The 25,729-nt window shown below is 44.3% G+C and overlaps 1 protein-coding gene across 1 annotated transcript; it reads left to right on the top strand.

Annotated features, from left to right (window-relative positions):
- On the top strand, nt 1–25,085 carry LOC146799596 (serum amyloid P-component-like). Its single transcript, XM_085627169.1, has 3 exons — nt 1–148; nt 3,840–3,910; nt 18,380–25,085. Exons 1-3 carry the CDS (start codon nt 42–44, stop codon nt 18,979–18,981), a joined length of 780 nt encoding a protein of 259 aa, XP_085483295.1. The 5' UTR covers nt 1–41; the 3' UTR covers nt 18,982–25,085.
- Nucleotides 25,086–25,729: the final 644 nt, after the last annotated feature.

Here is a 25,729-nt window from a genome sequence, read left to right as displayed (position 1 = left end):
ACAGAGCATCGCATCACCTCGAATACCCCCTTGAACCTTCCATGCAACTCTCCCAGGGGGCTATAAAGCAGAACTCCCTGGTGTGCGGGGCACACTCTGACACTGACAGCTGCTACTGCAATAAAGAGCCTCGAGGCGCGTCTGAAATGTAAGTTTTTATATTACATGCATGCATTTTTTATATAATTAATTCCTTACCAGGAAAGTTACATTGCATTGGGGCCACTGGGCAAATTAATAAGCAACAGGTACCGAGTTAAATAGAGTACACTGGCATTTTCACCATCTGACCAGCGAAAAACAACATCTTGCACCGGTACAGGTGATTGTGTCGGCTCTGTTGAAAGTTAGTCTTTGGGCGCCTCCTACCGGACATTTATGGAAATGTCTGTTTTTGTAGCCGCCTGAGGCCAAATATTTTCTGACAGCCTTTTAAGAAGCGCGCGTCTTTGTTGATAGAGAGCAGGGTAGGGAGGGCAGGCGGCTGCGGGCTCAGGAGTGCATTAGAAAATACTTGTCACAACGGCTGAGGATGCACGAGCAACCTTTTAGCAAAGAGGAATGCGGGTAAAAGGCAGAGTGCGATGTGCGAAGGAGGGAGAGAAAAGCCAGATCCAGATGCACGCTACAGCTGTGTCATAAATTGCTTATCCCAGTGTCGTGGTATGACTAGTTATCACACACTGGTACCAATACAAACTCTCAGGCTATTTGTCACACACCAGCAAATGTTTTGAAAACAAACAACTTAATACGCTTCCTGAAACTTCAGGCATTTATTCCGAGGAGCACTCCGAGATAAAGGTTGATGTGTTTTGGGCATCAGTTTGTTAATAATTTATACTCAGGAACCATAATTTATACTCAGGAACCTACAAAGCTTTTAGAAAATGACGTCACACGTTATGTACTCATTTAATTAATTAGGTTGAGTTTAAAATAAAAAAGACCAGAAAACACTTTACAGATACCCAGACTTGAACCAAAAGCTATTAAAAAGCACTTTCTTTTGTATCCACCAGGCTGATGGGTCACCATCCCATGTGGCTTTGTGCACACTGTCACAAAAGGGTGTCACCAACTTTCAATAGCGTTTTCATTACACGCACCTATTAGCAAATAACACCACAAACACTTCTAGTTTCTAATGTGTGCCCACACAGTCACACAATTGGCAAACTTCGCCGAGCCGGCATCAAAATAAGAAGGTCCTGTTAGTTTACACTTGCATGCATGCTGAGGGTGACTGTTATACACTAAAACAATTTAACAAGTTTTATTCCAACGTCTCTCTAGCATCGTCTCAAAAGTCTTCTTGAAGCAGACACAGTCTCTCTCTTTCTTTCTCTCTCTCTCTCTCTCTCTCTCTCTCTTGTTGGAGAGTCTTTAATGTTCTGTGGTTTATTTGAAAGAAATGATGGCCTCTCATTTTAATCAAGGAGTGAAACCAAACCAGCACACCAGGTTCGGGTGTGCAGAGCCTTTTTCAGCCGCACACTGGGAGAAAAAGCCTGAGGTGCGCCACTGAACAGGAACCCCATTTACTTTACCACGGTTTACTGCATCCACCCCTCGCTGGGGGTTCTGGGGCAGGAGAGAGTTAAGCGGCGGTTTGAGGTTGCTGCGGTGATGAGGACTGACCCTGAACCCAGCTGGGAGGGCACCCACAGAATACTTCCCGAATGAGGCTTTCATGTTCTGTGGTTTATTTTAAAGAAATAATGGCATACCAATTTAAAATAAATTAGTGGTTACTACTCCCCATTTGGATAATTTAGACGGGCACCTCTATTAGAAAGGGTACGAAGTTTTAGAGGAATCCTCTTTTAAATATTGGAGTCTGGAGCATATTTACTAGGGCATTGCACCACTGGAGTGTCACTTGTTAGGACGCTCCAGGGCCGCAATGCCCTGCTCCATCTTTACAAAGCAGCGTTAAGCCACTCTGCGTGGCTTAACGCTGATTTGTAACTATGGTACCCTTTCAATCAGATATCTGCGTGAAAGGGTTGTGCAATGTGTGTTGCTGTGGGCGTTTCACTGCAACACCGATTGCTTTTTGAGGCTGCCCCAGATTTACAAGGATATGTAAATCTGAGGCAGCGCCAAAAACTAACGCCACTAAAAAGCAGGCGCTAGATTGGAGCAACGAGGAGAAATACTTTTATTTCTCCTCGTTTTGGCTCTTTCTATGAGCGCTGCATTTTGCAGCACCCCTAGAAGCAGCAAATCGCCTTTAATGAATGTTTATGTGTAGGAAGGTGTCCCTTCCTGCACATAAACACTCATCCCTGCAACACAGACACCCCTGCACCATGGCGTAAGGGTGTCTCTGTTGGCGCTAGGCAGCTTTATTTAGTGCCAGTGCAAGGGACAACACAGGGGGCATCATATTCTTCTGAATGCAGTGTGTCCCTGTGTTTTTAAATGACGAAGTGCTGCAGTGACACGCTGCTCCATTTCTTTGTAAATATGTTCCTTTATGTCACCTGAACATAAGGCCACCCGCTCTGGTTGTTTGCTTTTTCCAGCTCTGTGGCCTTTGGCACAGTTTCCCTCAATAAAATGAGTGTGAAACCAGCGCATCACAGCAGGTGACGCAGGGGGACCTTTTCAGCCGCACACTGGGAGAAAACACTGCTTTGTAAATATTGTACGCTGTCACACAGTTTTCTGCGTGAAAGAGGCGTGCAGTGGGTGTTGCTGTGGGAGTTCCACTGCAACACCCATGGCTTTTTGACACTGCTCCTTATTTACAAGGAGGTGTAAATCTGAGGGAGCGCCAAAAACTAACGCTATGCAATAGCAGGCATTAGAATGGTGCAATGAGGAGAAATACTTTTATTTCTCATCGTTTTTGCTTTTTCTATGTATGTTGCTTTCTACAGCACACATAGAAAGAGCAAAATGCTATTAATGGTTGTTTATTGTGCAGGAAGGTGTCTCTTCCTGCATATAAAAAATCATTAAATAATGACGATTTGCTACTTCTATGTGTGTTGGAGAATGCAGCACACATAGAAGTAACAAATCACCATTATTGATTGTTTATGAGCATGAAGGATGACCCTTCCTGCACATAAACAATCACCTTCCTGCACATAAACAATCTATCCCTGCAACGCAGGTCCCCTTGCACTATGGCGCAAGGGTGCCTGTGTCGGTGCTAGATAGCTATTTTTGCGCCAGCGCTAGGGAAAATACAGGGGTGCGCCGTATTGTTGTAAATACAGCGCATCCTTGTGCTTTGGATATGGCGGAGCGCAGCGCTGCAAATTTTGCCACCGCTCCGCGCTACACCATTTCCTTGTAATTATGCCCTTAATTTTCTTGCTTCACCACAAATGACTGCGAAATCAGTTTCATAAAAGCTAAAAATGCAGGCCTGGGGGAAAAAGACAATTTTGGGACTGGATTAGGCTGTACAATGTGTATTGGATCTGCAGCATTCTAAAGCATCTTTCCCACCAAGTTTTAATTTCACAGAATGTTTAAAGGGAAGGACTCACTGTAAAGTCTACTTTCTCACTCTCTTCTTCTACCTAAACCTCTGCACTGGAGACAATACCTGTACCCCTGGCTTTCTTCATTCTCTCGTATTACCTTTTTCACTAAGCAGGTTTTTTTTCTTTCTGTGATTTAGAATTTATGTGGAAAAGTATTGTATACCTCATCTGTGCACCCAATGCAGACAATGGGGAAATGGAGATCAAATACATTTATTTTACAAGTAGCATTTCTTTAGAATATGTGAAAATATAATTCTGCTAGCAGATGCCCCTACTGTAATCCACCTGAAGAAGGACCTTTTACCATTACTTATGTGCTCTGTGTTGTAGATCAGTAGGAACCATGGAGCTCAGCTTTCTCATCATGGCCAGTATCCTGGGAGCTGCTACCCAGGCCTCAGGTACGTGGTATTAATGCATGCCTTTTAATGAATGATTCAATGGAACCACCTCTGCAACTGTTCCATGTGAGAGTGAGTGGTCAAAGGGTGATTTGGTGGGAATATAAAACTTTGTATCTAAGGTCATTTGAAACATGGCATAGCTAATTTACAGCAGTCCAAAGACTGGAAAGGCATTTGGTCAAGTGGCCTAGGTCTGGCTTAGAGCGGTGGTGATGGAAAACAATCCAATTTCTTGTTACCGTACTGATTCTAAAGTAGACACCGGCAGTGAGGTTTCCTTCACCACACTACCCCATGCTTTGGAGGATGTTCCACTGGTAAGCTCTTTGGGTGATTTAGCACTTCCCAAGAAATTGGAAGATTTTTCACTACTACCCAGCTCCAAATAAGGCACTTTGATCCACATCTTGTAATCTGGGCATATGTGTTTTGATTTTATTATTTCCTAGTTATGATCTAGTTATGGGTCCAGATCCAGTCATGGGTCCAATTTCTCAACAGTTGAAATAGATTGGGCAATTGTCGGAAAGTTATCTTATCATCTCAAACTGCAAATATCTAAAATGAACAAACGTACAACATAATGTTCTACTAATGTGCTCCTAGCCGATGGACCCTATCGCATCCATGTTACCGCAATCTGATATCAACAGTTATCCGATACTGCACCAACAAGGAGCAGTGTTTGGGTGACAGAAGAGTTCTTCAAGAAATTCTCAGCAAAATTAAACAATCTCGTGGCTTTTAGATTTTTTTTGTATATATTAATCCATCAGCAATGTCACTTAAATATTGCAACCAATACAGGGCAGTACAAAAAGTAAAGCTACCCTGCACTACATGGTAATTAAAAAACAATACATAGTTGTACATAGTTACTTGAATGTTTAATACACTCCACAAACTAAATTGTTTCAAGATGCTGAGTAATTTTAGTTCCTTTTTGGTCAACTTTTTAATGTTCTGTTACTTGATGTAAGGGAACCCTTTTACAGAAGCCTCAACATACTAACCAATAAGTCATAGAGATGAACCTGTAAGAGCTCCCTTACCATAAGGTCAAGTCAAGTAGTATTTGTATAGCCCGGCTAATCACCCCAGGGGGTATCCAGGCGCTGTTCTGCAGGTATCTGTTGAAGAGCCATCTCTTGATTGCCTTCTTGAAGTGGTTCAGCGAGGGTGAAGTATGGAGGTGGAGGGTGTTCCAGGTTTGGGTGGCGAGGTGGGAGAAGAAGCGTCCCCCGGAGCGGCAGCAGTGGATACGTGGTGTCTAAGTTAGGGCGTGGTGTGCAGAGTGGAGGTTTCTAGTGCCCACACATGCCACCACGTCAGAAATGAAGAGTGGCCCTATGATATAGTGTGTCCCCTTTAGGTGGATGAGGACTGTGCGTCCTTTTTTGAATGGTTCCGTTATGTCTACGATCCCTGGCAGCTGGCGGCAGTCAATACCTCACTGGTCTCAATGGATGTGACAGTGACAAATTCATCAAGGAAGGTTTAGACAATCAAGAGGGAGATGCAGTGGCGGTCAGCACGGATCAGGGGAGAGGAGGGGATGTAAAAAATAAAAATAAAACGTACCTTATCGCCACCTCATCTCCCCAGTCTCACATCAGCGTCATGACTTGGCCGGAACAGGAACAATGAAGCACTCAGACTCCCCTGACCAATCACAATGCTGCAATAGACCCAGTTCCAAAACCAGGATACAACTGTTTCACCAGAAGAGGGCCAGTATAGTTGACGGGGGCAGAAATGGGCGACAGGAAGTTGCTGTGATGGGGATAGCATTTAGGATCATAGCAGTTACTTTAGGTTGGTTACTGTAGTTGGCCATTGATGGCTCCAGAGTTGTTTGTGGTCAGGTCTTTGAAACAATATATAAAGAGGAGAAAAGGCGTCAGGCCTAGGGGAGTGAAACAGATCTGATAACTAGGACACACCCACACCCAGCTTTAGTTCCTCCCAAATCCTTAGATCGTTGAAGTGGATTATGCAAAAGACTGGAGTGATTGAGTGTGTCTAGTTTTGATACCCTACTCAGTGAGAGACGATGGTATTGAATGTACAATACTTCATAAGTGTTAAAGAAGGTGTATGACAGAATATTAAGAGTCTGAGTGGATCATTTAAAGAATAGTAGGAGATCCTCTGACCCTCCAAGACTGAGGGGAACATGGCCTCTGCTTTTCTAGTGGAAGACTACCTACCCATTTTGAGATCCCCTCCTTCTGGTGGGCATCTCTGAGCCATCAGTACAGCTGTCAGCAAAGTGGTCGCACCAAAAAAAGAGTATTTTGGTGAGTGGGGGCAACGTTTGTTTCAACTGCTCAGCAAAGTTTTATGTTTTTAATAAAAACCAGACTCTGAGGGCCCGATTCACAAAGATAAAGTGAGACAAAAGTCTAACTTTACAGCTTTTGGTATTCACAAAGGTCATTTACTACTCGTAAATGCCCTTTGGAAATACCAAAAGTTGAACTTTAGGCCTTTCGGTAATCACAAAGGGCATTTATGAGTAGTAAATGCCCTTTGTGAATACCAAAAGTTGAACTTTATGACTTTAGGTATTCACAAAGGGCATTTACTACTCGTAAATGCCCTTTGTGAATACCTAAAGTCATAAAGTTAAACTTTTTACGAGTAGTAAATGCTCTTTGTGAATGCCGAAAGTCGTAAAGTTAGACTTTCGTCTCACTTTACCTTTGTGAAACGTGCCCTGAGTTTGTTATTGAAAAACTAAAAAACGGTGATAAATTGCATGGAGTTTTCTCCAAGCACATACGTTCATTAGTTTATTGCCCTCCCAAGGACCAGATGACAAGTTGTTTCCAGTGACCTAAATTTGGTGGTGGTTGTTCAGCCATAGATAGGAGGAGGGGGACCATCACTGTGACTTGGCAGACAGGCCCTCAGGGCAAAGGTTTTCAACATCAGAACAAGATGAGGTTCCCCCATTGGTGTATCTGAATGGGATGGAAGAATAGCACGTTGGCAGGCAGGGTATACACATTTTTTGGCATATGGCCTGAATCCACCAAATTATAACTGACCCTGAGTGTCTCCTTTTATAATTCTATTTTTTTCAGTTACCTTCAAGGAAGTCTAGGTTTCACTAAGACAAAAAAGGTGAGTTGTATCCCTTCTCTCATAAAATTTGGAAGTAGTACACATTCAAACTGAAGTAAAGGAAAAAAGCATGATATGATGGGGATACTGCTAGGAAATGAGTTTAGCTACGATGGATTTGTTCTTGTATCTGAATGCAAACCCAAGGGTTTGTGTAGGGTCTTGCATGAAGTCTCAAGAAAGTAGTTAGAGGCCAGGTGGACGAGGATGATGTGCGGGAGGATGTTAATGTTGCACTTTGTATTGAGGTGCCTCAAAGAAATTAGGGATTCTAGGGAGGAAGTGATGCTAAGGACAGTACTAAAAGAGAAGTGATTGGATGGGGTTTATATTTATAAAACTCTATGTTCAACAAAGTTGTAGTTTGTTGTTTTATAGGTAAGATGTTTGGTGTTGCTGAGTAGAAAAGAAAATGGAATGTTGAAAACACGCCTCTCAGTCTTTAATAGACTTTAGACTTTCTTTTCCGTAATCCCAAAAATCATCATTCAAACAGGTAAGAGATAAAGAATTTAAAGACTAAACAAATATATTCATAAAACTATCAAAATAAATATCAAAAGGTCTTGTTTCAAAATTTGACAATTAACTTTGAAATACTCATATTTGCTTCTAGTCAAGTTCAGCTTTTGCCTTAACGAAAGTCTATAGATGATGCTTAAAGCCTCTGGTTATTCAATAAGAGTTAGTGGGAAAACTTTGACCAAGTAATGTGGTTGATCTTGATAAAATAAGCTCTATATTTAGGGCCTCATTTACGAGGTCTTGTCGCAGGGCAACGCCGCAAGGAATCTTGATGCGCTGCCCTGCATCAAAAGAAAAGACAGGAATGTGCTGTATCTATGAGATACGGCACATTCCTGTCCTTTTCCCCTGCATTGTGGCACAATGGGCTACCTTGTGCCAATGCAGGCTCCCTTGCGCCATGGTGCAAGGGCGCCTGCGTTGTGGGCTGATTGATTTTGTGCAGGAAGGGACACCTTTTGGCACAAAAGCAAAGAAGTTGATTTCTTCTTTCTATGTGTGCTGCAGAAGCTGTCTGGGGCAAGGAGAACATTCAGGCCTAGATTTACTAACATTTCACGCAAAGCTGTGCAGCAAGGCAGTCTGCTGTGCTGCGTTGCATGAAAGGGAGACAGCGCGCACCACCTCCCCATACAGCACGGGTGCCTGCGTTACAGGCAGGGTTGTTTTGTGCAGGAAAGGACACCTTTCTGCACAAAAACAATCCTTCAAGGCATTTTCCTCTTTCTGTGTGTGTTGCAGAACTGTACCCAGGGCCAGTAAATTAAATGCTACCAGTGGGTCTGTAGCACCGATTGTGCCACCCACTTAGGTAGCACTTTAAACCTGTCTCAAGTCTGCCATTGCAGCCTGTATGTGCAGTTGTAAACTGCCATTTTTCAACCTAGCAAAATAAACCTTTTGCGAGGCCCAAACCTTCCTTTTTAATGCATTTAAGTCACCCCTAGGGTAGGTCCTGGACAGCTCAGAGTGCAGGGTGCAATGTATTTAAAATGTAGGACATGTACATTAAAGATTTACATGTCCTGGTAGTGAAAAACTCTTGCATTCGTTTTTCACTACTGCAAGCCTACCTCTACCATAGGGTAACATTGAAGTTGCCTTTTTACATTTTATAAGTGTAATTTCCAAATGTAAATAGGTAACCAGTTCATCTTTGGTGTCTCTGGAGTCACGATTTAAAATCCTATCTCATGGTGAAGCCGGATTTTAAATTACCTTTCTGTACATGCCACTTTTAGAAAGTTGGCATTTTCATTACTTTTTTGGTGCCTGCAGCCTGTCTCTGGTCACATGACTGGGTGTTGCTGACAGTTGGGGTTGGAAATGGCCCTTTTTGCAGGGTTACCCCAAACGTTTTGCCTTCCTCCTTCCCTTTTTCTGACCTTGGTTTTTTTGGGCTTTAGGACTCTGTGCACTTTTTCACTGGTAACCAGTGCTAACGTGCTTGTAATCTCTCCTTAAAATGTGGTAACATTGGCTTATTCACAATTGGCATATTTAATATATTTATAAGTCTGTACTAAGTGCACTATATGTGCCCAGGGCCTGTAAATTCTGCAGCACTGATTGTGCCACCTACTTATGTAGCACTTCAAACAAGTCTCAGACCTGCCACTGCAGAGCCTGTGTGTGCAGTTTTAAACTACCATGTCGACCTGGCAAGTTAACCTACTTGTCAGGCCCAAACATTACTTTTCATTACATATAGGTCACCCCAAAGGTAGGCCCTGGACAGCCCATGGGCAGGGGGCAATGTATTTAAAAAGTAAGACATGCACATTTGTTTACATGTCCTGATAGTTATACTCTAAAAATCATATTTTCACTAGTGCAAGGCCTACTTCTTTCATAGGATAACATTGGGATTGCCTTATTATATTTTCTAAGTGTAATGTCCAATTGGGAGGAGATGGGACCCCCACATTTAGTATCTCTGTAGTCACAATTTAAAAACACAATTGATAATGAAGTTGATTTTTAAATTGCAGTTCTGAAAATGACACTTTCAGAAATTGGCATTTTCTCACATAAACCATTCGGTGCCTTCTGCCTGTCTCTGGAACACACACCTGGGTGGATGACAGCTGGCCTTCTGCATTCCATCTAAACAGCCACACACAAAGAAAGGGTAGATGTGACTGAGTAACCATCTGCATGTTAATGGATTATCTTGAGCAGGATGGGAGGGAGGAGATGACACTTTACACCTGAAAGGGTGGTGTCCTGTTCCCACAAAAAGGATTGCATACTCTCCTGGAGTGAGTCTTGAGCCAAGGCAGGAAAAGCGGGGTCTTGTGCACTTCAAAGCATCTCTTTGAAGTCTCTCTACTTTAAAGGTCCAACTGAGTATAAGTGCTAGGCTTCTGACTCCACCAACCCAGAACACTGCTGGAACTGAGGACATTCTACCAGGAAGAAGGACTACTGTGCTGTAGGAGGGACTTTTGCTGAGCTGCTTTGCTGTGTCACCCTGCTGCCTATTCCTGCTTGCCAGGGAGTGAGAAGGACGGGACCTGCTTACTCAGTACCTGGACTTTGTATGTTCCAAGTCTTGCTCTGCCAAGTGGTTCCAATCAAGATCGACTCCACACAGCTTGGACCAAACCCAGCGCATCGCACTTTGACCCACTGCACTCCGGAATCAGTGCTTCATCCACGGAACCGAGGCATAACCACTGCTGCATAGAGAGATCCGGCGCAACATCTCAGCAGCGTGGGGATCACTGATGCTTCGCTCGACTGCACCCCGCATTTCGTGCTGCAGCAATGATTACGGTACTTTTGCTCAGCGGACCCTGAGTGGGTGCTGTAGCCAGCCTGCACTCTATCACAGATTGCCTGAACTCTTGACTTTGTCCCGGTCCAGCATGGCTATTTTAACCCTTTGAGCACTATTTGCTTCTAAGCACTGTTTTGACATTTTATGTTTGATAATCCATATCTTGACTTCTACTTATTTGATTTTTATTGTTTTGGTCTTGTTTTGTTTATAGTATGACAATCTATTTTTTTCACTGTGCTACTGTTTGATGTGTTGCACAAATACTTCACACATTACCTCTTAAGTTAAGCCTGCCTACTCTGTGCCAGGCTACTAGAGGGTGAGCACAGGTTAATATTTGCTGTGTATATGACTTACCCTGACTAGTATTGTGGTTTCTTCTTAGACAGGGTGTACACTCTGCCAACCAGAAACCCAATTTCTAACAGTTGGGCTTAGTGTATTTCCCTTAGACGGCCACACACAATTAGGAGCTTAGGTGTGAATGAATGGGCCACCACTGGGAGGGTGGGTGGAAGGAGCTGGGTCCAGCCTAACTAACATTAAATAGGCTGTGTCCTGTCTCCACACAAAGGACTGTATACCCCCTGTAGTTAGTCTGGAGTCAGGGCCAGAAAGACAGGGCATCAGTGCACTTCAAAGGCATGCCTCCAAAAGCATCTCCCCACTTCAAAGGCACAACTGTGTATAAATACTGGACCTCGGACACCAACTCTTCAGTACACTTTTTCAACTGTGGATACTCTTCCAGGAAAAAGACTGCTGTGCTGTTTCAAGGACTGCCACTCTGCTGGACTGCTGCTCTAAAGGAACTGCTGCCCTGCTGTATGGACCTGCTGCCTGCTGCCCTCTTGCCTGTGGAGCAAGAACTGGCCATGCAACTTCACCTTAAACATTGGACCTCAGAGTAAGTACAAGGGCTATTCTGCTGGGCTCCTGATCTGAGCCTCAGGGACATAAAAGGCTCCCCAACATTCTAAACTAGCCCATAGTCCCAGCTGCAGCGAGTTTCTGACCCTAAGTGGTGCCTCTCAGGTCCTGGACTTGGTATGACTCGTGGTCACTGAAATCAAGCTTCTGGGCTCTTCACGACTGAGAACAGGCCCGTTCGCACCAAGCCCTCCCACCGCAAATCAGCGCAAAGCTTCGTCATACCAACTCTTCGGACTGTAGCATCGCTCGGTCGCGAGGACCGTCACCACAAAGCTCCAGCAAAGCTTACCCGTGACACCAACCAGCTCCTCGAGCTTCACCAACAGCATCCTGCAACACTCACCTTGCGGCCCTCTCTAATGTGAACGGGACTCTTGGCACAAAACTTGAGAAGGTAAAATCTCAGCGGGACTAATGTGGGATTGTATCCAACCTCACTCCATTGTGGTTGCCCTGAACTTTTGAATTTGACCTGGTCCAGCGTTTCCAGATAGCAGCAGTTGGAGCTTTGTGATTTTAGGCGCTATTTTACACTTTATTGTTTAAAAATTCATAACTCTGGTTCTACTTATTGGATTTTGTTGTTTTTGGTATTGTTTAATTTATTAAATTCCGCTCTTAAGTTCTAAACTGGTGTTGGATCTATTTTTGTGGTGTTTTTACTGTTTTACTATTTAAAGTGGTGCACAAATACTTTACAAATTGCCTCTAAGTTAAGCCTGGCTGCTCTGTGTCATGCTACCAGGGGGTTGAGCGCAGGTTAAGTTAGGGTTTGGTTGTGCCTTACCCTGACAAGGATTGAGGTTGCTGCTTGACCAGGGCTCTTGCCCCAGTCAACCAGTAACCCAATTTCTAACACCCATTTTTTCCTTTTTTTATATAGCTTTGCAAATTGAGTTGATATCTATAGTAATCAATGGATTAGCTATTGGATCCAGACTGGAAGGACACAGTAAGTCAGCCTACCGTCACCTTATCTGCGGAGTTCCAAACGTTCCTCCCTGTGCCCGACCCTCTTCAACGCATACATGATATCTTTAACCAGCACCATCCGCTCTCACAACATCAACATCCTCTCCTACATCGATGACATGCAACTCATTCTCTCCCTCACTGACAAAGCACATAATACCCAGATCCAGGTCAATGCCTGCATTACTGAAATTGCCCACTGGGCGAAGACTTGGGGCCAGATGTAGGTGGCTAAATACCGGTCGGTAACGCCGAAATTCGGTAAATTTCAGCATTACCGACCGGTATTTAGCCATTCCTAATGTAGGTAAGGAATCGGTAAATAAGGAATCAGTAAATACCAATTCCTTATTGCTCTTGCATTCAAGGAATCGGTAATACCGATTCCTTAAATGCAATGTAGGTAGCACATTAAAGAGTGCTTTTGAGCCTTAAGAAATCGGTAATTACCACCAACTTCAAGTTGGTGGTAATTACCGATTTCCTTTAAAAAATCACTTTTTTGTTTTTTGTTAAGTGCCATGTGGCACACATTCATGCCCTTAGGGCATGTATGTGCGCCACATGTGCACACATGCACATTTCAGGGATGCAACAGGGTGTCCTTTTGACACCCTGGCACCCTTGAAAGTGCTCCCGCTATTAGCGATTCGGTAATACCGAATCGCTAATAGTGAATGTCTTCACATTCATTCCTATGGGCCTCCATGCCCATATAAATGAATGGGTAGGTATTCCTTATTACCGAATCTCAATTACCGATTCGGTAATAAGGAATATTAAGGATTTGGTATTTTTTACTGAATCTTTACCTACATAGGAAAAATAGGAAATAGGAAACACTCTCCTTTTTTATTTATTTCTTCTTCCCATGAATCTTCTCCCACACACCCCATCCCATCTTTAATCTCCTGCTTCAATGGCACCCACTTGCTGACCCCATCATGACTTCCTCCTTCCACCTCCAACTTGTTCACTCTTTGCAATCCTTCTGCTCTATCTTGGCATTTTGTAGCAACCGACTGGTGGCAAATAACAAAAAACCCTACTCACTCATCCAGTTAAACCCATCCCTCCATCTGAATGATTCAGCACAGTATGTTGGAGTTCAACGGCTACAGTTTTATTTACAAATATTGACATGCTTCTCTTGTAGGCGGACACAATGGCGATAATTCATATATTTCAAATATGGTCAAACATTTATGCGAAACCTGTGTTTTTAATGTTCAGTAGTTCTCAAACGATCGTTTATAAGTCTTAAAGGCCTCAGACCTAGTGGGGTACACCATCTACTGTTTCAACGCTTAGCTTGCAATTGACTCTCTGTGAGAAGGTGGTTCTGTCCATCTAATCAGCCCAGATTGTTTGCTTTTTGATAACCTGGGTTTTGACCTTTTACTGTGGGAGAACCTAATAGTCTGTGACTCACACACAGTAAACACATGATAAAATGGACTGCACATGTTTACTGCCAGTGTCTTCCTTTTAAGAAAGGGCTGCTGCAAAGCAGCAAGGGTAAGAGTCACTTGGCTGATTACATGTGAACATGTATGCACACGCGTATGCATACATGTGTGGGCTGCTTGTGAGAGACTCGTCATGTTCAGCCCAAGAACTGTGCATAGGTAGCCGAGTACAGAAGGGACTCAGCAGGGTTGGGTTTTGACCTGATATAGGTCTTATAATGTTGGTGTACAGAGATAAGGAAAGTCACTGTGCTTTACTGTCGGGTCTGCAGTGACCATCAATTATACACTATGGGGAAGACTGTCTTAGAGTGCTGCTCCACTTCACCCCGGGTCTAAAGACACCAAGGTCATACCAATGTACAGTGTAACCTGTCTGAAAAGAACAATTGTGTAAAGTATGAAGTCATACCTCTACATCTTATGCGTCATCCAGTAATGTCATGTTTCTCTTTATCAGCTCAGGATCAGAGCCCAGGCCTTTTGTCACCCTGCTGGGCTGGGTTAATTACCTTTCTCTCTAGTGTTGTAATTATAAATATGATTCCCTTCAGAGGATATATTTGAATTGTGTTATTCACACTAAACGTTATGCTGAATACGCATATCATTCGTACATTTTACTTGCATCTGTTTTAATGAAACAATGACCACTCATGATCAAAGTTTGCATGCTTTATTGTAAGTAATAAATGCTCTCACCCAAATTTATGCTCAAGTATTGCAGCTGCATACAAGTAAATGTTTTTGAAATGTGATTTGTGGGTCTAAATCTCTTTTTGGGAGGAACAAGAATGATTATGCAATGTCATCTAAAAGTATTTCCATCAGCTTGCAAATTGCTCCATAGTATTGAGTAGTGTCTGTAATAAATGTACTTTTTCCTTTTTCAAACAAAAAAGCACAGGGTGGACAATCATTCCATGAGTGTTATTATTGTGTATCTGTGAATGGTAATTACTAGCCCACACCACCTTCCTTGAGTAGGTCTTGCTCTGCTCTGCAACGCTACCCTATGAGAGTCAAGTGCTGCAATGGGGTGTTTAGGTCTCACTGGAGGACAAATGTAGACCCATCACTTGTGGATGCCATACAACTAATGACCCATTTTCTAATACTCTCTATTTAGCTGGTCTCCTGCCACAAGTGGGTAGCAAGTATCATCTGTATCCTTTGGCATGTTTCCTTCCTTTCTGCTCTGTACTTGGCCATGTTGTTTTGCGTCACAAGGCTTGCTGTGGCGAAGGCTGCCCCCTCTGGTCATCCGTACGGCCTAGGCGTGGTTAACATGCGTATGAGTACTTGGTTACTGCCACCCCACTGAAGGTGTCCCACCTCTTTGTGACTCTCCCTTGTCTGAACTGCTTTCTATTGCTGCTACAGCAAGCAGCCTTAAATGTATTTGGGTAAGAGACAGAGCTCTGTTGGGTGACGCATCAAGACAGGAGCAGGCTAAGGTTTTCTCAGATGTTTAAAGTAATATGCAGGTCAGAATTGAAATAAAGAGAAGCCTATTCAAAGACATTGCACTTACTGGGAACAGTCAGCCAGGACCAGTTCAAATACCCCTCTTATAGGAGGCATAGAAATTGCAGAGTGCCCCATCCCATATAGTCAGCTAGGGCTCACTGCATATAGGTAAATAATTAAGTCCCTGTCCCGAGGACGTGTGCCCAATGACTCCACGCTACACTTGAGCAGTTGGATTAGTGCATGTACCCTTTTGGCTAGTAGGACAGATGCGGTGAATTCTTTAACCAATGCTGGTTCCAAAGGTGAACATACTGAACAGCAGGACTACTGGTTCAGTATTACACACCATCGATACTGCGCATTACCTTTTACATGTGCATGTACCTCACTTTGTTGCAGTAGCTATATGCTCGACCCTGATGAAGGCCACAACACTTTGAGAGGTCCTTATGCCGAAACATGTTGGTCATACACTAATACAGAAGCGTCTAATGATGGCAGCTGTATTTTCAGCTATTTGCTTTTAACCCTGTCACAAGGTAGCCGATTAAACTTGTGACATAGCTAACCTTATGGCCAGTTTTAACCACGCTCACCTTAGCACTGCACTTCACATTAGGCACACCACGCTCACATAGGGTTTTAGTCTAACCCTCCTCATCTACATTATTAACATCCCTGTGCTCCTCCCTCACAGCGAGGGGGTTGTAACCCGCATTGAGACCAGGTCTTTCACGTGAGGAGGCACCCCTATGAAGAAGCATGAGACCTTTGGTGTGTGAGGGGAACCGTCTTCAAAGGGATCCCCATCAAGTACATGGTTGATTAAATCCTATTGCACTTCATACCTCTTTCTTGGACCTTTGGCCTTTTTTGTGTTTGATATTACGAGTGGGGAGGTGGCCCACGCAGTTCCTTAAATCTCCTGAAGCCCCCCTAGTGTGTATTCAAATATTTAACGAGAACAACCCTATATGCCCATGGCACAGGGGGACAAAGTATAACAAACAAGTAGTCATGTGGGACTCATTCACATAAGGAGACCTCACTTGAACTTAAGAAGAATCCAAAAACAAATAAAAAATGCAGTTCTATCCAGTGGCGGCTGGTAAGTTTTGGTGGGAGAGGGCGGACAGGACACACAATCACTAGTGGCAACTCGAAGTGGGAGTGCTGCGGGTGGTGGGGTGGGGGAGGGGCAGGGCAGTGGGGGTAAAGGAGTCGAGCATACGACGTCCACGAGTAAAGCAAGTAAATATATAAATACAACTATTTACCTTGCGCTCGCTGCATCGCCGAGTTGGCGATGCAGCAATCGCAAGGTAAATAGTTTTATTTATTTATTTACTTGCTTTACTCGTGGATGTCGTATGTCTGACTCCACTACCCACCCACCCTGCCCCTCCCCCGCCCCACCTCACTGCCCGCAGCACTCCCACTGCGAGCCACCACTGACACCCACACACACACATAACACTCACAGCCATGCATTCACACGCATACACACACACACACACACACAAACACATCCATTCACAACACTCTTTACCTAACACTCATACATGCTCGCACCAAACATTAATTTAGAAGAAAACACACACTTACCTGCAGCCAGCTCTGCCTCGGAGGTTGTAGGAGGCTTGGGACTCCCAGCCCAGGAAAGTTCAGCTCAGGCAGCCAGGAGCCTGCGCACTGACCTGAAAATGAACAGTGTCTGTCAGGCTGACCTTTGACCAGCCTGACAGACACTGTTCATGAGGGGCAAAAGGTGGAGGGGCGTGGCCCCTCAGCTCCAATGGACCGGCCACGGCTGGTTCTATTCCAACTGAATTGTACAAAAGAAAACAAATCTGGATTTCTGTCACAATAATATTATAACACCCCGTGTGCACTACAATATAGTACACAGTGATAAAAGTTTAAAAATTGTGGACGAAGAAGTGTTCATACATTGATATTTACAACATATAGCATTCAAGGCACTATAATGGGAACACCCAGGGCCGGCTTTAGCGCAGGGGTGCCCGGTGCGACAATGTTATTTGCCCCCCATCTGATCTCCTGCTCGGATTCCCTCACTACCACCCAGCAAAAGTGCCACTCATCTGTACATAGCTCCTCTCTCAAATACATTTGGTTTGTTTTAAAGCACAGGTAAAGGCTGGCTTTACTAATCCACTCAGCTATCCACATAAAATACAGATCTGTTCTTTGCAGCAGGCCTATTAACCCTCTGCACTAATTTATTGTGAGTCAAAGCTGTCACTAGCTAAAACTCTGCTCTCTCTCCAGCAGGCTCATTAATCACATTTTTATTTCTGCCTGAAAGCTGGATGCACAAGAAACTCTGCAGCAGGTGCCTTTAAATTGTATGTTATTGCTGAACACAGCGCCCCTCCTGAGGTCAGTGCCCCCCCGCTCGATTCCACCCCCCCAGGTCGATCAGCGCCCAGTGCGGCCTCCCCGGTCACACACCCCTAAAGCCGTCCCAGGGAACACCATCTTTTCATGCATTTAGGTTTCCCCTCTGGTCCACTGGTTGGTGTGATAGGAGCAGATGATGCCCACTTTTTAGGACAACCAAGATTCATCTATCTGCTGTGAGTTGCCTGGTGAAGCAATATCTTCTCAAAGGATGACACCTTTCTGCGAGTCCTTGCTTGCCCAATGCAGCACTGGACAACCTATGTCCCCCAAACTAGTATCCTGGTCCCAACCCAGTAGGTCATTCGGGATGAAACAAAGCAACATTTTGGTCAGATTGGGGAGACTGAGCATAAAACACACATGTTCTCATGACAATAGCCTCAGGGCTTCTGGGAAATAGAATTCAAATCATGCAGCAGGGGTGATTTCTTGGTCAATTGGGACTGATTTAACCTTGAATTGTTGCCCTGCCTTGTCCTTTCAAATGGTAAGGGCCAATGGAGTCATTCTGTTTTTGAGCTTTTCCCAGCACTCTCTCCACTTGGCAGCTTAGTGATGTCAGCACCCTTATTGCTGGCTCTGTCCTTGTGGGTATAGAGTAATTTCTGAAAGTTGGATTGCTCTGCACCCATACAATATGGCGCCCGGACTCTCGGCTGTGTTATCTCTATGCGCTCTAACCCTCCTCCAAGGGCTGGGCATTTCGCCTTTGTTAATGTAAATAAATTCACACCTTTTTTCCTTTCTTCTCAGACTTAAGTGGGTCGTTATTCCTCTTCCCAAGTGAATCGGACTACGTAATTCTGGATCCGAAAGTGACCACTCCGTTGAACAGCTTCACCATCTGCCTCCGCGCATTCACAGAGCTCACGCGCCACCACGGACTGTTTTCTGTGAACAGCTCGACTCAGGGCACCATCATCCAGCTCTCTGTGAATCACGGCGACTTCCCATATTCTGTCTCTGTGGGGGACCACGAGCTGCACTTCAAAGCCTTGGGCCATGCACCAGTGAGGAAGCACATATGTGCTACCTGGGACTCTGACACAGGGGTGACCCAAGTGTTTCTCAATGCAGAAAAATTAGCTAGGAAAGTTATGAAACATGGCTACACCATTGAAGGGCCTTTCCAAATCACACTTGGGCAGAAGAAGGATCATCTCACAAGTTTGTTTAACACTAAGCAGTCCTTTGTTGGGGAAATTGGTGATGTGCACATGTGGGATTCTGTTCTGTCTCCTGGAGGTATATATCAGGCCCACATTAGTAACCCATATATGACAGGCAATGTCGTCAACTGGCGGCACCTGCATTATGAAATGAAGGGACGTGTCCTAGTGTTACCAGTACAGTAGAAAGTCTGGGAGAACCAGGGATCTAACAACCCGAAGCCGGAATCAAACACACAGTACCCTACATCAAACTAAAATGGGTACAGGCATACTACACAGGATTCAGAGCTAAGGATCTCCAATGCATTGCAAAAGACTGATGGGTGCTTATCTTATGCCTACCAGAGGCTGGTAATGGTTGCATGAAATCTATGGTTGTTTTATAATTGAAAATAATATGCAAGGCATATTGACACTTTCAGGAATAACCAAGTACAGCTGATCAAATAGAAAGACACCACATGAACAATCAGGAGATGAGATTAAATATTTTTCTACTGAGTTTCAATACTGCCTTGAAGAATTTGAAGATTCTCTGCAGTCTGGTTTGTGTTTCTCAAAGAAAAAGGTAGCGAACCCTCACTGACCAGCCTAGGTGGGACGCTTCATCATTGCGTTGCTCCGCGTCCTGGCCATGGGGATACTGGTGCACTTCAGGATAGTAGGAGGTCTTACTTAGGTGGGGGTCTTTTGTGATAATACCGGGATCCAACAATGGAGTATAAAATTGTGTATACAAAACCCACATTTATTTCATTGGGGTGATCTATGGTAATATTAAAATCATAACAAGTTTGAATGCTGAGGATAATTAGTGGTCTTCAAGCCACCAGTTGACATGTTCAGCTGTTTCATTGGCCTCATACCGAGGTCACTGGCTTTCCTCAGGGCCTGGATCCCCGCCTTCCTTCTAGAACAGCTCAACACTTGCTTTTGATCAAGATTTTAAAGAGCTAAGGAAGGTGTAGGCAAAGGAGGCCCTATCAAACTCATACACACTCAGTGAGTGTAGTGCTTGTGATATAGGAATCCTTAGTGGGTTTTCATTGGGGCCCCTTAGAGGCAATGCCATGGGAGAACTCTTCTGTAGTCACACATTCATCAAGAGAGTGTCCTGCCTGGATGCCTACAAACACAGCATTCCTCCACTCAAGCAAGCCAACAACGAAGCTTGCCACCTGGGTTTGTGAGTGAGGGCTCGCTTCCTTTTCCTTGGTAAACACAAACCAGGCTGCAGAGAATATTCAAATTGTGCCAAGCAGTATTAAAACTAAGTAGAAAAATATATATTCGCATCCTTGGGCGCCCACTCTTCTGGCTCCCTATGTGTTTCATATCTCTGAATACCTGTAAGGATGTAGTTTGAGTGGCTTCAAGACTTCTTTCCAGTGTTGGTTGCTTCCTTGCTCTTATGAGCATCATTTTCCGAATTTCATCACGCTGCTTTTGTTAATCGGCTTGACTGCGTTTAGACTCTTAAGTCAATGCAAATTAGTGATGCAGTCCTGCTCATATTTCACTCAGTGCTTAATTTGTGCCGGTGCTTTCCGGTGCTTAGCACCGGCACTTATTTATCAGGGCCGGGTCTAGACCTGCGTGTGACTGCATAACATGTGTCACACGATAAAAAAAGTATTCACATTGTCACTCTGTCTCCGAGTCTCCGTGAAGAGCTGTGCCGGTAATTAATCCATGCCTTCAGTCAGTGTTGCCGGTAGGCAGGCCACTGATTGGGCTGGATTTGGTCATGTGGAGCTGCGTGAGGCAGCGTGCGTAACCTTTTTAAAATTGCACGTCGCCTGCCTTATGATCAGGACACACGCATGACGCACAGGCAGTTCAGCAGTATTATTTGAAGGTGCGTGTTGTACAGCAGCTGGTAACCAGTAAGTAATCAACAGTTGATTTTCTTGAGCGTGGTGGTTTGCATAAACGTTAGCATTACAGGGTGTGAGATTAGGGCTGAGACAGTTAGTTACGTGCCCGTTAGACTCCTCTTCGCATACCGGAGGCAGTGACTTGTTCAGAAATAGAAAGGTGTTGGGAGATCTGACATTGTCCCATGGCCGGACAAAAAGGCACCCCGCTCAAATTTGATTTTGTTTCTTTGTCCCTGATTAACACCTTGTGCGCTGAAGGATCACTTATGACCCTCACTCCCATCCTCGGTTTTGGCCCTACTGTGCATTTGCACTGGTGTTTAATGTTCGGGAGGCACTTGCCCCTTCCGTGAACGTAGCCATACTGTGGAGTGCTGCAGGATTTTAACACACATTAATACGAAACAGTTCCCGGTGCTATAAAAAAAAACACACGTTTTGTCAGAAACAAAACTGCATTAGTTTTGCAGATTATATTATAAATATGAACCCACGAGTAATATTTTATCTTTGCTATTGAACCACGGACATGCTGTTTTGTTAACACTGTGCTTTCGAGTAACATTGTGCTTTTGAGAAAAAAGGCGGCAGGCAGAAAACTCGCCCAATGCAGAAATATTTCAGGCCTCTTGGCCTTGCCTCGGGGTCAATGTCAAACTGTGGTTAGTTGCAGTTATAGCCGGTGCTATTGAATAATAATGGCGGCTCACGGTGAGACCAGTGTCCCAGCGCAGTGGTGGGTGTCATGCCTGGCAGATGGATGTCAGCCTTTGTTTTGGGCACATATAACTGCAGCGACATTTCTGGCCTTGGAATTCACCTATAATGGGCTGAGGTGGAGAGAGGAAACCAAAGCATCCAGGTCCGCATTCCCAGGTGAGCGCGTCTTCAGCCAGCTCTTAAGTGCAACTCCACGAGGAAGTCACTGTCACAGTGAGGCCACGGTTTAACTACTGGCCTGACGCAAAGTAATGAGGCCCCTATGCAGAATGTGGTGAGGGACCACCGAGACTCCAGTCTCTCAGTGAGATTCATAAACAGGGTCGGATTGGAAGACATATAGGCCCGGGCACTTGCCAAAAAACTGGCCCACATTCCCGGATCGTCCGTTTCATTAATCACACTATCTAGTTAGTCTCATTGGAGTCTGGCAGGCTCTTTTTTGTTATTGTTTTTGTAGTTTTATAGCGCGAACTCAGCCCATTGGCACTGGGGGAGTGTACATGAGCACCAGTAGCATTACACAAGATCCTATTTCTTTTTCTTTTTGGTGAGACAATCTTATTTTAAGGGAGAAAACATGATTTGCCCAGAACCACAGTAAGTTGAGCTGACGCCGGGACTTGCACCTCGTTCTGTCAGTAGCTCTGACTATGAGCGACATCCAAAGGTGGTCTCACAGCAAGGCATCTGCAAGAGCTCCCTATTCTCCCCATCCCTCCCAAACAAGGCCCAAAAGAGGTGACACCAGCCGGCTTAAAACAGGAGCCTCATGACGAAGGTGTTCACTGACGGAGATCTCAGCAGTGCTGCATGAATGTGCACCATGCAGATCACATAAATGTATTTTATGTGCATAGCTCTGTGGGTTACTACTTTTGTCACAAAAGATCCTTTTATTTCTGTACAGTTCATATGTTACAATAATAATCTAGCTCAGTGAGCTATGAACTGCCATCAAAGAGCTGCATGCAAACTACATGCTACAGGTTACAAAGTTATGTTTTTTTCTGTCTTTCATTATCCTAATGTTGCTAAAAAAAAGTTTGTTTAGGTAGAAGTAAATTCTTGTTAGTAAATGTAACCCTAACCACTGTCTTACGGTTTGAATCGCAAGTTTGTGCTTCTCCAGCCCAAGTACTCTTAAAAATTGCCTACACCTGGTAGTGTCCTTGGTCTTATGTAACATTTTCTATACATTGACTTACACATATATTATTCATTGTCTTTATGTGTGTTTGATGGAAAGTGCACCGACACCATAATCAGGTATGAGAAGCGCTATAAAACAAATGAAATACATGATAAAGGGGCTATGGAGAGATGAGGGGCGGGGGACTTCTATCAAAACTTTACTTGAGGAAAGCTCCTATGCTGAAATTCAGATTGCGTATTACATCTGGCTTTCAGCAGTGCCAGTTGAGGATGTGGGTGGAGCCAATAGAGTGAGTGGGTGGAGCTAGGGAAAGTGGGTGTTGGCCTCCGACAAACATTTGAGCACCTGGACTTCATTTTTTACAAATTAAGCACTGATATCACTTGTTTACGTCATGCACTGTATATTTGTCCCTGTTACCAGGAGTATTTCCTTTCCTAGAAGTGTTTTTGTTAGTTTTTTTTGTATGAGTCTTGTACAGCAGAAAAGAGTGGGCTGATTCATAAAAACATTTATGAGTATGGAAAGTAGTACTACTGGAGTGCGTGCTTATGTATTCTTACATGCTTATGTGAATCCGCTGCAAAACTTCCAAAGCCCTAAACTAAAAGTACAAAGAGGACACAATCCTTTCTACTTACACCCTTGCATAAAACTATTCTGTGTATAAGCCCTTTCTCCATTCCAGAAGTTTTAAAGCCAATTCACAAAGGCATTTATGATTATGTAAAAGAGTTCTACAGGGTCATATTAGACATAGTGCCCCGAAGAAAGCAACAGGCGTGTGCACCCATCTTTGTGCACGTCCGAGGCACTACAGTGTCACTGAAGGTGCCACAGATGCTTGTGCAACCCCTTCTGTAATACTGTTAGCACTGGTGCACACTCAGCGTGTCCCAATGCAAAATTAGTTTGCCTCTGCACATGCACCATATTATTGACGTAGGGACAGAGACAAACAGGCCCATAGGAGGCACACTGGCAGTGTGGCACAAAAAAAGATGGCTCACTGTCAGTGCACCTTCTTGAGCTAGCCCTATGGAGGGGGTAAAAGGTTTCCCATGGACCCCAGACATCCCCTTGTAGGCATGTGCAGTCACTCACTGCATCTGTCTGCTAGGGGAACTCTATCTTCTCTTTAAAATGCCAGCGGGTTGTCGTCTATGTTTTTAAACACAGAGCAGTTTCACTAAATGCACTGCCCCCAGGGCATGTGCGGACTTGCTGCTGCCCTAAAGGCAGAGCATTAAATGTAATAGGGTGCAGTGTCCCTATTTGCACCCAGCACACCTGATTAAAGGTGTGCCATGGCATATACAGGAATGGTGTGACCTATCTGTAAAATGGGCCCAGGATTACTCCATTCCATACTACAAAATACCTTTGTGAACAGGCCCCACTATTTCTGTTTGAGTTTGGGTATGGGGGGGGTGCTCATGATGGGGCATGATTGAGAGCGCTGTAATTGAGACGAAGGCTAGTCTGAGTTTCTCATAATGCTCTTCTCTTGAGCCATAAACTTGTCCACACTTCGTGCTCATCCAGTCCTTGACCTCTCTGTAGATACACAGAGAAAGTGTGTGAAGGATAGACACAAATGCCGAAATATTGAGAAGGCAAAAATAAGAGAAACTGCAGAGGGAGAGAGAGAAAAAAAGAGAGAGAATGTGTGTGTGAGAGAGACCGTGTTTGTGTGTGTGTGTGTGTGTGTGTGTGTGGGAGAGAGAGACACAGAGAGGGAGAGAGAGAGAGAGAGAGAGAGAGAGAGAGAGGATAATGATGTTACTGGGACAAAAAGAAGTACATGCAGAAGTACAGACTGAACTAGTGATGTAGAGGGAGATGATGGGAGCTATGTTAATGTGTTGAGATATTTTGTTATTTTTACATATTGTTTCTTAAAAAGAGTGAGCAAGACATTCCTTCTTCCAACCAGCATCAACCAATCAATCAATCAGGATTTGTAAAGCACGGCTAATCACCCTGTCGGTATCCAGGTGCTGAGGACACTGCTGCGGGGGTAGGGGGGTCGTTTGAAACAGCCAGGTCTTGAGTCCTTTCCTGTGAAGTGAAGTGGGAGGTCGCTCCAGGACGTATGGCGCAGACCATAGCACACACCACGCCTGTGCCCCAATCTCACTTTCACTTTAGACTTGAATTTACATTTTTAAATCACGCCTGGTTTGCCTGGAGGCAAACTTTCAATTTTGATCCCAGCTAAGATTTTTCAAATGCCAGATCTTAAGATGTATGGATGAGGGTCCGAACTGGGTTTTCAACCCAGGGTGTAATCATCACCAAGACGCACTTCCTGTCTCCTCCCTGCCCCTGCTGAATCATTGAAATGATGACACCTGCTTGCTTGTGTTACCTCCTGCAAAAGAAAATATATGCTGCCACTGTCGTCTCTCCAGCTTGGCTGTCTGGTTATCCATCACACCCTGCTGTATACCAGAAACTCGTTGTATTGTCACCTGACTATGTGTGATTCTGCAGTAGAGGCTAATAAAGAGAGCACAGTTTAACGCTAACAATGATGTCTGGTAATATATTCTGTAAAAGCCCAGATGTTCTACCCATGGTACCTTTGGCAAGGAGTTATGTTCGAAAGTACTTCTCTCCTGAAGCATTGCTGTGATTATGCATTTAAAGAGGCAGAGGTGAGATGTGAATGCAGTCGGTGGGGGGGGGGGGTTATATTTAGGGTTTCCTGTTTTCAGTATTCATTTTTTGCATATTCCGGATGTGATTTTCCAGGCTTTTCTTCAGGAGGCCAATACCTTCGCACAATTGGTGGCATTTCACCTGATCCATCCAGATTATTGCACAATGTCTGGAGAGTGTCACCGACGCCCACTACCGTATTCATTTGAATTATTTTAGTCCAAAATACATAAAACCTTACTTTTTCGGCAGGCTTCTCTTGCATTCTTACTTTTTTTTTGGACCGGCCGGCACTTCTATTTTGCGCAGAGTCCAATCTGTTAAATTTGATATCTGCAGTCATATTTTTTTTACATTTTAACGAACATCACTGTCACGTCCTGAAACAAATGCAGACACTCCTGTAATGGTGCCGATGTAACAGTGCACAATGACCAAACAGGTCAGGCACTAGGACCGGCCTGAGTGGGGATCAGGGCGGGCGGAAAGGGAGGAGCGGAGGGCTAGGAAC

Source organism: Triturus cristatus, chromosome 9, assembly GCF_964204655.1.
Source record: "Triturus cristatus chromosome 9, aTriCri1.1, whole genome shotgun sequence".
Classification (NCBI taxonomy): Eukaryota; Metazoa; Chordata; class Amphibia; order Caudata; family Salamandridae; genus Triturus; species Triturus cristatus.
This window is presented reverse-complemented; position numbering and strand designations above follow the sequence as displayed.

What these genes read in the sequence shown, in the direction of transcription:
- LOC146799596 (XM_085627169.1), top strand. Translation starts at nt 42, where the DNA reads ATGCAACTCTCCCAGGGGGCTATAAAGCAGAACTCCCTGGTGTGCGGG. An exon ending in CCTCGAGGCGCGTCTGAAAT is followed by an intron (nt 149 to 3,839) that starts GTAAGTTTTTAT and finishes TCTGTGTTGTAG; the next exon opens with ATCAGTAGGAACCATGGAGC. An exon ending in AGCTGCTACCCAGGCCTCAG is followed by an intron (nt 3,911 to 18,379) that starts GTACGTGGTATT and finishes CTTTCTTCTCAG; the next exon opens with ACTTAAGTGGGTCGTTATTC.